We start from the raw sequence: 13,677 nt of genomic DNA, 5'->3' as shown, positions 1-13,677 counted from the left end.
CCTCATAGGTTTAAAACACCACGTCGCCATTTTTGTTTAACTGCTTTAGGGGCCACAAAGAAACTATTCAAGTTATTTTTATAGATAAAAATAAATCCTTTCTTCGTCCAGCAGACGCAACATCGACCAGCGGGTCTGCCATTTCGGAGAACATCGTTCGTTTCCGTCAGCAGCATGTGAGGAAGGAAGCGCAAGAGCGGAGAAAACGGAGCAATCGAGCTAAGCAGGCGAACCAGGCTTACGTCGCGACGCTCAACTCGTCTGGACTATTCGGGCTAACTTTAGCTACATGTGCTGAGGTCGATCCCAACTGCAACCATGCCCACAGTGACTTTACCGCCGAAGGAGAACGCTCTGTTCAAGAGGATTCTGGTGAGTTAATGGTTGTGGAGCCGCACACCGACGGCAGCCGACTTTAGGGGGCTTTTCGTCGGGGCTGAGTTGACAGCCCCTCTTTTCGTTAGCCTCGTAGCCTGTTAACAAGATGGCTTCATTGAATGGGTCAGCTAGCTCGGCCTTAATCTGCGCTGTCACTGCCCAGCCGAACCGCTCCACCAGAATCCTGCTGCAAAAGAGTTGGTAGTCTTTGTGTGAATAAGACACTGGTAGAAAAACTAAATATATTTTTCCACTCGTGGAAACGGAAAGAGTTAATGAGAAGTTAGCGACAGGCCCCGGCGCTTCATGTCATTTTTCGAGCAGCCTCGGTGGAAGCTAGCATGTTAGCCAAATTTACGGCCGTGTGTCGCGTGAGGTTAGCACACACGATCCTAACCTATGGCGTTATTTGTGCACATTTATTGTTATTTGTTTATTTCTTATGTAAATAAGACGCTGGTGTAATGGCCAGGATATATGTATGTGTGTGTTTGTACAAAACAAGAGCTATGCTAACGCTTTTTGGCTGTTTCACGTTTCCTAATGTGTATGGCAGGCCCTTGTGACATGTAATCAAAGCATAGTTGCACTAATGGGAATTAAAGGTCTCTTCTATTAATAATGCACTAGAAGGAAATATGCTTAAGATTGCTGCACAATTCTTAAAATTTTGAGTGGCCATTGTAACAGTTATTGGCTAAACAGAGTATGTGTTGTTTACAATGATTTTCTTTAGCCAACATTTTCATCATAACGAAAATAACTTAAGTAATAAGTGTATAAAACAAGTTGGCTAGAATTCAAAGGGCTTTTATGTGATTACAAGACAATTTTAGATGTATTTCAATTGTTTCAAAACCTGCAGGGCTATGGCTTATTTTACACAAATGAGTCCTGAAATATATAGTTATATTTCTAATAAAAAGTGCACATTAAATGTTAAACTGTAATAATTACAGACCGCTGGCCAAGAAGTGGTACAAATTTTAACTTTGCATTGAAAACACTAAAATAAAAAAGCCAGTGTGACAACTCAAATGTTTAAATGTCATTACTAAAGACAGTTGGGTTATGATAATGGTTGTGTCTCATTTGTCTCCGTGTCCCTGCGATGGACTGGAGACCGGTCCAAAATGTGACGTGTACTACCTTTTGCTAAATGACTGATGGAGACAGACACCAAGCCCCCTCCCTGACTGTTAATGGAAAAGCAGGTCAAGAAGATGGATGGATGAACCGACAGTGTTCATTGTAGATTTTCTCTTTTTAAGGATGTACTTGTTATCTAGAGCTTAAACCCTCAGCACACCTGACTGAGAAAAAATTATATTTAAGATGTGTATTGMAAATGCTAATTTTGACTAGGAAGTGCTAACCTGTGGATATCTGCTTCAAAAATATTAAATTTTCTATAATAAACTTGCTTGCCAAAAATGCAAACCAATTTAGTTAGTTGTTAAACTTCAGTTTYAACCTGTTTCTGTCCAAAGTTGGATTAGTTTAGACGAGTTGTGTGGATGTGGTGTCCAGTGAGGGGAAAGAACCATATGGCTGTGTCAGCAAATCTGTAGCTGCTTTTGGCTCATCCATCCATTTGTTCCTCTGCTTCATGCCTGAATTCTTCTGTAGCCTCACTGGCTTCGAGTCTGCACTTGTCATAAAATGTAACTAATCAAGTCTGGGTTAAAGCTGGTCATTTCAGGAGTGACCAGTCTTTGCACTCTCACTTGATGCCAGCCAAAGCCTTTCTAACTCTGTTGTGCTTTTTTAAAAATTTATGTATTCATCCGTTTCACTGCGGATAAGCTCTCTGTGGTGACATGCTTTCTGGGGATCGCAGCGGGCAGGTAGTCGTCATTAACCAGTTCTGATAAACAGCGTTGTTGTGAAGGGGCTGAGGGTCTGCTGGGAACCAGAAGATGTTTGTCTGAAAGTCTYCAAACGATTTGACTTTCAGTCACTTTACAACTGACTACATAAACAACCAGTGACCCGCGCACTCTGAAAAAGATTTGCTACACACCATGTCGGGCTGCTGTTTGGTCTGAAACTAAAGCAACACTGTTACAAATTCTGAACTCAAAATTAACTCAATAATYTTGCTTCTAATATAAACTTAGTTACAGTCCAATATTATTTTCTTTAAATCAGCTGCTTTTACCAAAGTTTGTRACCTACCTGACTGGTTTTAGAGGAGTGAACACACCTGCAAACCTCTACAGTGTAATAACTACAATAAAAAATGTCACTCATGTCTGTCATATAATGGTTAAGTTTTCATTTTCTTGTTTGATCGTATTTATTTGCACGAACTCCTTCAGCAGTTTAAAAACCACTTGAATAAACCTAACAAATAATACATTTTTTATACTTTTTTCACTTTATAGATATTCCTCTGCTGCTATGGTTAATGAGCATCAGCTGATGAAATTAAGGGCACGTCACATTTTGATAAGCAACAATTGACAAATGTTGAGCAATAAGTTGTAAACCCAGTATTTATTGTGATTTACTGCACAACAGTCAARGACATGATTGTAGCTAAGTTAAAAGCTGGAGTGAATTAAATTGAACAAAAATAGACTGTTTTAAAATAAAATAAGTAATTTAAACGCTGTGTATCTATGATAAGTCGGTGTGAACTTCAAGTCATCTTTCTTAAGAAGAAATTTAACATAATTTTGTTGCATAAATGCAAAGAAGCAACAATAGATTTGCTGTTATCCACAGTTCTGTGATGAGGATGTGAAATCTGAGATGGTTTTCTGTCCCTGGCTCCTGTCAGTGGTGCATCAAGCCTCACTTTATTTCTGCTTTCTCTAAGTGGTTCTACAAAGCATTAGAAAGGGCTGGCCGCTCTCCAGCTTCTCTGTYTTATGTAGTACAATGAGTTTTAAATTGGTGTATTTCTTGTTTGTTTTTCAGGGTCCAGGAAAACTCTTTTCAGTCCTCGTTAAGTTAGGACTAATCGGTTGGGACAAATAAGCTTGACAGAAAATAACGTTATTCTTAAAAATCAGAATCCTCATTTTTCTATGACTAATCTACAAATAACCTCTGCCTAAATATGTTACAACAATCAAAAGGTATCATTAGCTTTTAAAAATCAAACAGAGTGGGATACACTGACTCTGAGTTTATGGAGTTCATATAAAACTATCCATTYTGTTGGTGTTTATGTTTGTGGTTTTCCATCCTGGAGCTGTTAAATGTAAAGCAGTGTAACCAACTTCAGAGTTTATGCTGAATAAAAATAAAAATGTCAATCTAGAATTATTGAAATGTTTCGAGTAGAATTCTTTGAATTAAAAAAAATTCAACAAATGTCAAAAGACTAAAACACTGCATCATTTTATTTCCCGTATGGCGCAGCCTAATACTTTTAAGCCTATTAGCAGGCAGCACTTTTGCTAATTTAAATGTTTTTTATTCATGAGGTATAAACAGAAATCCAAATAAATCACAACTAATAATTCTCCTTTCAAGTCAAAATAGAGTGGAAATACTGGCAAGTTGTAACAAAGTTCTCTCTCATTGTGACTTTTTTTTAGCGCAGTGTTAAAGTGACGTCAGCATTCAGAACGAGCTTCAGAAAGTTTGATCTGAAACGTGGGCACATGCAGCGAGCCCCGCGGCCTCCAGCCACATGCTCCGACAGATTCTCTCTGCAGCTCGGCTGGGTGTCGAGTTATTTTGGTAGAGAGCATGCAGGGCGGGCACAGCTGGTGGTGTTAATGTTGCTAAATTTAAATCAAACACACAAATCTGGCAAACTARATTTGTTGTAAACATTTGCTGATAAGTGGCTTTGTCAAACCAATTAAGCTTTTTTTTTWRARWTMWGKYCWCAGTTTTAAAAACTTTTAAAGAATATTAGGAATGTGGAATGTTAGTTTTACTGGTTTTCACTTTCATTCTTTGCATTCTTCTGTTATTTTCCTAATTCATATCATCCAGCCCAAACACTGGCTCAAGTTTCATTCCTTCCATTCGCTGCAGTTTTATGGTAAAGTCGATGATTAAGTCATTTTTCTTGGCAAATACTGCCATTCTGTRCACAAGGACAAAGCTAACTATGTTAAAAAATTAACCTAAGTCAGAGTTCATGGGTACTGTGTTGTGAAAAAGCTGCAGCAAAAGCCAGCAAGTGTCAGGACGTTTGGGTCTACCTCCAGCTCTGTTTCTTATAATCTTATAACATTTCTCCTGCTTGACGGTGAATTACTTAATTTTATAGCCATCTGTGGCATCTGTGAAGTTTACATCCTCCCCATCATTACAGGAGCCGTTGGTGGAGCAGCAAGATGCCATCTGCCAGTTTAGCTCTTCCTCTGACAAAAACACACACACACACAGCCACCAATCAGCTTAACAACAGTGGTGATAAAACATCTGCATCTCTAAATAAAGCTTTGAGGAAAAAGGCTTGGTATTTTCAATAATCCASATGTTGTAAAAAGACCATCAGCATGAGCTGGAGTTCAGCTTTGTGTTGGTCTTCAATAATTGTACATTCATCTGGATTTTATTGTGCTTTTGAACTGAAAGATCACACTAGCTGCGTTTCCATTGACCATGAAAATGCGCAAATTAGAATTTCAAAAATAAATTTGCTCAATGGAAACACGTCAATTTAAAAAAAAAAAATTACATTTTTCGACAAAATGTTTTAGCATTAGGATGAGGTGGTTTTTCGGCTGTATCGAAATTGGTGTGTTTCATAAAACTGCAATGGAAACACTTTTTTCACATCACGGGAGTCATGATCAACAACCGGCTGTTTCTACTGGTGAAAAAGATGATAACGAAGAAGATAACAGGAAGTAGTAGTAATATCACAAAAGTAGTAAAAGAAACTAGTAAACTCACAGACTACAATTTCCCAAAAACACAGCATACGTAGCCGCTCCCAAGTAGGGACTTGTCWCTGGAAAGCCTCGATAAAAGACGCCGACGTCTCCTCTGATGATGAGCGCTAGTGTCGTGGTAGCAACATGCTATGTGTTTACATCCATCGCCGCCATGTTTGTAATGACTTATCATGAGAACAAACGTATTCACGTGACTTTAATAACATTTCTTACTTAATGGAAACACTGCAGTTGTGAAACTGTGTTMTTCGACATTGACAGAATATCSACAAAGTTTTGCGCACATTTGCAATGGAAACACAGCTACTGATTTACTACATTGTGTGATTCAGAAAGTTTCCTGTTGCGTTTGATCGGTTAAACAGCTYAGTTTGAATGATCACTGTTGTCTCATTAGTTTAACGTGGTTTTCTTTTCTTCCTCGACAGAGATGTTACGAGCACAAACAATACAGAAATGGACTCAAGTTCTGCAAACAGATCCTGTCAAACCCCAAGTTTGCAGAACATGGAGGTGAGCAGAAATGTGTTGACAGGTAGAAACATATTTCTCTTGTGTGTTTTCTCTTTGACTGAATCCCATTTCTCACTACAGAGACGCTGGCAATGAAAGGCTTGACCCTGAACTGTCTAGGGAAGAAGGAGGAGGCCTATGACCTGGTGAGAAGAGGTCTGCGCAACGACCTGAAGAGCCACGTCTGTATCCTTACACCTCCAACACTCCAGGCTTAAAATCAGCGCCTCTGTTGACCAGCGTCGCTTGATAAAATGTGGATGTGATGTAACAGAACCTCATGTTGAAGGGCTCTTTTCACAGCACATCCTCTCATTACTGCTCCATTTGTGCCTCTTTTTCTCCCACTCGTCGCAGGCCAGTGTGAAATCTGTGTGCATTAGGAGCAGAAAAGTGCTGTCTCAGCCTAAACCCCATGTAAAATCAACACCCTGTATCTGAGCGGTCATTCTGCCGTGGTCTTAGCTTTAGCTTATCTATTTTTTTTTTCTATATTTGAGCTGCCTAAAAAAAGGCAGAAGCTTGGCAACAAGTCATTTTTAATTAATGTTCTTATTAATTTCCAAAGAGTTTACATGATTGATGGTTGCATAATTTAGATTTTTATTTTCTTATTTATTGAATAAGAACTGTTTATTCTTGGYCAAACTGTCAGAAGTTGCTCAAGACCCAAGAGCCCAACTAAAAGTTAAATTTTCTCCTAATTTGTAACTTGCAACCTAAAGAGTAGTAACTGAAGTGAGCTCCTGCATGTTTTTTCCTTTTATTTAAATTGTTAGTGTTGAAGTGTGTGTAGTTGTTCCTTAACGGACCGTGTCCCAGGCTGGCACGTCTATGGCTTACTGCAGCGCTCAGACAAGAAGTACGACGAGGCCATCAAGTGTTACCGCAATGCTCTGAAGTGGGATAAAGACAACCTGCAGATCCTCAGAGACCTGTCCCTGCTGCAGATCCAGATGAGAGACCTGGAGGGCTACAGGGTGAGGGTCCACTGAGGAACCTGGGGCTTGTGGTTTTTWAAAAAAAGACCCTTGTTCTCTTGAGTATTGTAGCCTGATGTGAGACAGATTAAAACAAATACGTTGTCAGGTTCTGATGTTAGGAAAAAAAACAAAAGAATAAAAAGACTTCTGTCTACAGGAGACACGGTACCAGCTCTTGCAGCTGCGCCCAGCCCAGCGAGCCTCCTGGATTGGCTACGCCATTGCCTACCACCTCCTGGAAGACTACGAAATGGCAGCAAAGATCATTGAGGAGTTCAGGAAAACACAGCAGGTATTGCTTTCATAAAAACAGCTTCCTGGTTATGAGAGAAGAACAAAAGTCCAGAATATGAATGAGCGTGTCTACTGCTGTATGTGTCTGAACCTCTGATCCATGTTTGAGTGTTCCTCCTGCACAGTATGAGTATGAGTGTGAGTGTTCYTATTTAGTAGAGCTCACCCTCTTTGTGTCTGGTCTGCTCCTGATAAGACCAGTCTGCTTCCTGCCTTTGTGCCATCTGTGAAACGCAACGAGCCGGTCTGACCCGACTAACGCTCGTACAACAAAGACTTGTTGAAAGTTTCCTGACCGACATTAAACCAGCCGAGTGGCTCCAAAATGTTTCCACTGGTGCCAGTCGGCGAGCCTCACACTCTCCGCTTGTTTTGTCCAGACGTCACCGGAGAAAGTGGACTACGAGTACAGCGAACTGCTGCTGTATCAGAACCAGGTGCTGAGAGAAGCCGGTCTGTACAAGGAGGCCCTCGAGCATCTGTCCAACTACGAGAAGCAGATCTGTGACAAACTGGCTGTGGAGGAGACTCGAGGTCAGTTTCTCATRGAGTTTAGCTCCGTGTTACACAAACTGCAACATTCATCAGCTCTTCATGTCTTTGCAGAGTGGTRTAAGTCTTTGCACAAAACTAAACATCCTTGTTCCTGCAGGGGAGCTGCTGTTGAAGTTGGAACGTCTGGACGATGCAGCAGAAGTCTACAGGCGCATGCAGGAGAGGAACCCAGAGAACTGGTCCTATTACCACGGCCTGGAGAAGGCCCTAAAACCAAGTAAGACTCTTTATTCCTTCTGTTAGGTTTTTAGCTACCACTTTACAATAAGGCTCCCCTTATAGATGGCTTTTAAAGGGTTTATAGATAGGTTATTAATTCATCTGTCAACACTGTATAACTTATAAGTGTTTATTATACATTAATTAAGGTCAGAAAAGAGACTAAACTGTCTGGTTCCTTTCCAAATACTGAGCCAAATCTTTTTATTAAACATTTCAGACCAGTTTACTACCTTATCAGCACAGTAATGATTAGGAAACACATATTTTAACATATAATAATGTACTGTATTACTGCATTATAAATATCCACAAATATTAAAGGGATCCTTATTGTAAAGTGTAAAACTGTACATTAGTTTGGATGGGTGGGATTATTTGGAGTGTTAACATGACTTTTTTTTTCTTTTTTTATACATCAACATTGTTGACAGTTGTTACATGTTTGAACGATAATTTCAAATATTGATAATCAATGCAAAGTTTTAAAAATGATGATTTTTCACATTAAAGACCAACTTATGGCATTTATAAATTTTTCATTAATAGTGTACTATATTACACTTTATAAATCTCCCTTTGACAGCTGTGAATATTTATAATGCATTAATACAGTACAATGTTAATATGTTAAAATATGTTTATCATTGTACTTACAATGTAGTAACCCTGTCTGAAATGTTTAAGCTTTAGATGTAACATGAACAGATTTGTCTCATTATTTAGTAAACTGAACAGTTTCGTGTCTTTATCGTCCTTAATTATTGCATAATAAATATTATTACTGATTTATAAAGTGTTTACAGATGAATTAATAACCTATCTATAAACTCTTTATAAGCCATCTATAAYAGGAGCTTTATTGTAAAGTGGTAGTGATTTTTACTGAATGATCCATTGATTTCTGATTTTATTTTGTTTGTTGTTTCCAGGCAGCGTAGAGGAGAGACTGAAGATCTATGAAGAAGCCTGGGAGAAGTTTCCCAAAGGGCTGGTTCCTCGCAGGCTGCCGCTCAACTTCCTGTCTGGTAAATCAAACAATACATTTTCCTTTTCAGTCTAAGCTCAAACAATCGACTTGGTGTAGATCATTAATTTTTTTATGTTAGATTTTCAGATAATTTTTGCTTTCTGTATATTCAGGTGAGAAGTTTAGGGAGTGCCTGGACAGGTATCTGAGGATGAACTTCAGTAAAGGCTGCCCGCCCGTCTTCACCACGCTCAAATCACTGTACGGCGACAAAGAAAAGGTGATTAAACTGCTGCTAGAGATGCTTTGAAGAAAAGATTCTGCTAGAAAAACAGAAACTGGAGGCGTCAGGTTGTGAACTTTTCTGTGTGCAGGTGACTATAATAGAAGAGCTGGTGGTCGGCTACGAAACCTCATTAAGAAGCTGTCGAATGTTCAACCAGAACGGTGAGGAGAAAAATGTTCAAATTGTTGTTAAAGAATTTGATGTCACACCTGATACATAAAGTATGTTTGTTTTGAACCTTTGCTGTGTTTTGAGCTTAACAAGGTGAATTCCTGGTTTCAGACGATGGTAAGGAGGAACCTCCGACCACGTTGCTCTGGGTGCAGTACTTCCTGGCGCAGCATTACGACATGATGYGCCAGCAGACTTTGGCTCTAGAATATATCAACACGGCCATCGAGAGCACGCCRACACTCATCGAGCTCTTCCTCATCAAAGCCAAGATTTACAAGGTAAAGTTTTCTCCACAGCTGGGTTGTATTTTAAAGACGAGGCTGCTGTGCCGTCGCCTTGAGCGCCGACCTTCTCTCTCTCCTGCAGCATGCTGGGAACATCAGAGAAGCTGCCCAGTGGATGGACGAGGCCCAGGCTCTGGACACCGCCGACAGATTCATCAACTCCAAGTGTGCCAAGTACATGCTGAAGGCAGCCATGATCAAAGAGGCCGAGGAAATGTGCTCCAAGTTCACACGGGTGAGAAAAGCTGTGTGTGTGTGTGTGTGTGTGTGTGTGTGTGTGTGTGTGTGTGTGTGTGTGTGTGTGTGTGTGTGGTAGAGAAGGATTTGTCAAAACTAAAAATGTTGGGCTGAATCTCAACCTCTTGACATGACACTTTTTTCAGTATTTTTGGCAAAAATAATATTTATAGTGTGAACGTTTCACAGTCATTCACACCAGATTTCAGATTTGTTTTTCTTCTGCACATTATTTGGAACGTATCTCGATTTTTGTGCTATTTCAACAATTTATATATCAAACATTCAGCTCCTTCAGGACATTTCGGCTACGACTTTTGGTATTTTTCACGTTTTCAGCCACATTTTTCCCATTGAAAATGAATGGAGCTGTTTTCAACACCCTTAAAATGCTTCAAATTGTTCTAAATTCTTACACAATTTATTCTGGTTCTGCTCTTTTTAACTTGCTTGTGCTAATTTTGGCTTCTTTTTTTGCTAATTTCTGCTGTTTCAGCTATAATTTTGCTTCTATCTGCCATTTTCCACTTGTTTGTGCTTCTTTCTGATAATTTGAGCTATTTCTGCTTCTTACAGTTGCTATATGTTATATTCAGCTATTTTCTGCAATTTTAGCTAATGTTCAACTGTTATTAGCTAAAGCTAGCTATTTGTAGGCTGGAGACACATTTTTGTAGCTATTATAACTTATTTCTGGTAAGTTCAGAAAACCTATGCTTCCTTGTGTTAATTAAAGAATTTCCAGCTACCTTTTGGRTGTTTTAGCTATTTTTTAACAAAACGTCACATTTTTGTACTATTTATGAGTTTTTTTTCTACTAATTTAAAAATATTTAGCACACTTGCACCATCTGGATCCTAATTTCAACTTGTGACTGCTACATTAAGTTTGTTTTTATGCTAACTTCAGCTTTTTTCTTCTATTTTTGCTATTATTCTGCTGCTTTCTGCTATTCTGCTAATTTCTGCTTTTTATACTTCTATCAGTTGTATTTTTCTAATTTAGCTTTCCACTTTTTATGCTTATTTTAGCCTTTTCTGCTTTTTCAGCGATTATTTTGCTCCTTTCTGCTATTCTTCTGCTTATTTTTGTCATTTTGTGCTTATTTCAGCTTTTCAAATTGAACTGGCATTAATTGTTTTGCTATTAAACATTTTCGGCTCCYTTTCAGCAGCTTTCAGCTAAAGTTTTCAGGAAGAAGCATTCACACTAACATTTTTGCAGGAAATYCAATTTCTKTAGTTAGAACCTGTTTTTGCGWTAGATGAAGTAKAAAMTCATACAAAGCCAGTTTTTACTCTGAATCTTTTTCAGAACACGTTTGATCATTCAGACTGGAACTTTAAATAGATCCACAAAATAARCYAAGATGTTTGATCTGCTCTGACATGTGTCTTGTTCTCCAGGAGGGAGCGTCTGCAGTGGAGAACCTGAACGAGATGCAGTGCATGTGGTTCCAGACTGAATGTGCCCTCGCCTACAAAACAATGAACAAGTTCGGAGAAGCCCTCAAGAAGTGCCACGAGATCGAAAGAGTGAGTCCACCTCACTCTTAGGTGCTCACTGAACGTGGACCAGTCATTTCAAATATTTCTTTTAATACTTTTATTTTCAGCATTTTGTGGAGATTACAGACGACCAGTTCGACTTTCACACCTACTGCATGAGGAAGATGACGCTCCGCTCATACGTGGACCTCCTGAAGCTGGAGGATATTCTCCGAATGCATCCCTTCTACTACAAGGCTGCCACTACGGCCATCCAGATCTACCTGAGTCTGCACGACAATCCTCTGACTGACGACAGCAAAGAGCTGCAGGCAGACACTGGTGAGAAACACACGTGTTCTGTGCATGAGTCATAAAATATAGATTCCTGCTGGTTATTCAATATCAAAATAGTTTGAAGTATTAGAAATAGGTTTTGAACAAGAATAAAAAATAAGTTTGTGATTAAATCCCTCTTTTTCTTCAGCAAACCTTTCAGACAAAGAACTGAAGAAGCTGAGGAACAAACAGCGAAGGGCCCAGAAGAAAGCCCAGCTGGAGGAAGAGAAGAAGAACGCCGAGAAGGAGAAGCAGCTAAAGAACCAGAAGAAGAAGAAAGAGGATGATGACGAGGAAATCGGAGGACCCAAAGAGGAGCTGATTCCTGAGAAACTGGTCAAGGTTGGTGGCGAGGAACCGACAGTGTAGAATAAGAAATCCGTGTCGCTCAGTTTTGCTCTTTTTGTTTGGTTTGCAGGTAGAAAATCCACTGGAAGAAGCCGTCAAGTTCCTGATGCCTCTCAAACAGCTGGTCAAAGACAAAATTGACACGCACCTTCTGGCCTTTGAGATCTACTTCAGGAAAGGTTGCCCGTTTAAATATTTTACATCCCAGTTTTATTTTCACTTTAAAAGTTGTTCCTTTTAGCTCCAACGTACATTTCTGACGTTTCCTGCTAGAAAAATACCTGTTGATGCTACAGTCGGTGAAGAGGGCGTTGGCTATTGACCCGGACCACCCGTGGCTTCACCAGTGTTCAGTGCGCTTCTTCAAAGGAGGTAGGGCCTGCTTTGTGATTGAACTGCCCTAAATATTAAACTCTGCTCTCCTCTTCAATCACTGTCTTGTGTGGGGGTTTATTTTTTCAGTTTCGGAGAGCAAGGAGCTGCCGGAGGTTGTCAGGACAGTGCTGAAGCAGGAGATCACCCGGCTGTTCGGAGACGGCAACGCTAAGAGCTTCAACCTGGCCTACCTCAGCAAGCACTCCAGCTCCATCCCACATCGACTGGCTGGTGAGCGCCGCRTCTTTTTGTTTACCGCTTGTGCTCCTTGCTRGTCTGCAGGATAGAGGTCAGTGTGTATTCAGAGAGGTGAAAGCGAGGGCTTAAATGTGTGGGTTGGTGCCGTAGCAGCAGGCTTTTAAAGGCCGTCTCGATTAAAGCCGGTGTTTTAACCGGATATGCTTCAATCTGTGTGTGGAGCATCAACTCTGCCCCTGCTGTGAACCTTTTTATGATTGGAGGCAGCAACAAAGTGCTGAAATGTTATCTCTTCACTACGATGACATTATTAACACACACACACACTTAGACTCATCCTTTTCTCTTCTTCCTGCAGCTGCTAAGATGATGGTGTATCTGGATCCATCAACGGAAACAAAAGCAGCAGAYCTGGTCACTGCACTGGACGAGTCACTAAACAACAGAACTATACAAGTAAGTTTCACTGATCAGGAAATCAGTATTTCTTCACTGACAGTATGTTTGTGTGTCATATTTCTATTTTAGCCCTTATCACATTAACTTTTTATTTTATGATTGAGAGAAAATTTCAGATCTTAAGCACTAAAAGAGCCGCCTTGGTTAGTGATGCTTAAATTTGGTGAAGTTGAAATATGATCAAATTAGAGATGCAAACAATTAATCAATGTACAGTTAATTGTCAAATAATGCTTTATTAGATTAAAATTTCTTCCATTCGATTAATTGAAAACATCAGTTTAAACCTGATTTCAGTGTAGTTTTGACGTCATCCAGTAGAGGGCGCCGCTGCTCTCAGCCTGGTCTTACTCTACCCCGGCCCTGTATACTGAGCAGAGAGCAGCCTCGACGTGGMCAGAGTCATAATTAAATGCTCAAACCTTGTTTACTTTTATTTGTGACAACAATAATAAAGGACTAAACCAAACTCGAGGGAAAAGTACCGAAAGCGACCGAACTATCCAGCAGTATGATGCTTAAAAACAAGAGAGCAGGACAATAGAGAACGGTAAGCTAACTGTGGCTAACGTTAGCTGCTTCTTGTAGAGTTTAACTCCGTGTGAAAGAACAAAACAGAAAAAGGTTAGTCACTACAAATAATTAACGTGAAGTTAATCTGATCTGCATGACGGGGCAATTCAACTGGTGGCCCCCAGGCCACATC

General features: G+C 39.9%; 1 protein-coding gene across 1 annotated transcript in view; it reads left to right on the top strand.

The window, feature by feature from the left end:
* Positions 1–172: 172 nt before the first annotated feature.
* naa15b (N-alpha-acetyltransferase 15, NatA auxiliary subunit b) overlaps positions 173–13,677 on the top strand; it is a gene marked incomplete in the record, with an annotated part of 18,877 nt that continues 5,372 nt past the window's right edge. Inside the window, 19 exon segments of the mRNA XM_014034710.1 lie at positions 173–372; positions 5,678–5,762; positions 5,844–5,948; positions 6,585–6,742; positions 6,903–7,037; positions 7,420–7,573; positions 7,692–7,811; positions 8,746–8,841; positions 8,957–9,063; positions 9,158–9,230; positions 9,352–9,521; positions 9,610–9,762; positions 11,172–11,300; positions 11,381–11,594; positions 11,740–11,933; positions 12,010–12,118; positions 12,213–12,311; positions 12,402–12,545; positions 12,871–12,968. Coding sequence (XP_013890164.1) covers positions 319–372; positions 5,678–5,762; positions 5,844–5,948; positions 6,585–6,742; positions 6,903–7,037; positions 7,420–7,573; positions 7,692–7,811; positions 8,746–8,841; positions 8,957–9,063; positions 9,158–9,230; positions 9,352–9,521; positions 9,610–9,762; positions 11,172–11,300; positions 11,381–11,594; positions 11,740–11,933; positions 12,010–12,118; positions 12,213–12,311; positions 12,402–12,545; positions 12,871–12,968 — 2,397 coding nt within the window.

This window comes from Austrofundulus limnaeus, unplaced genomic scaffold, assembly GCF_001266775.1.
Source record: "Austrofundulus limnaeus strain Quisiro unplaced genomic scaffold, Austrofundulus_limnaeus-1.0 Scaffold2248, whole genome shotgun sequence".
In the NCBI taxonomy this organism is placed as follows: Eukaryota; Metazoa; Chordata; class Actinopteri; order Cyprinodontiformes; family Rivulidae; genus Austrofundulus; species Austrofundulus limnaeus.
The sequence above is the reverse complement of the archived record's forward strand: the minus strand, read 5'-3'. Positions and strand labels throughout refer to the sequence as shown.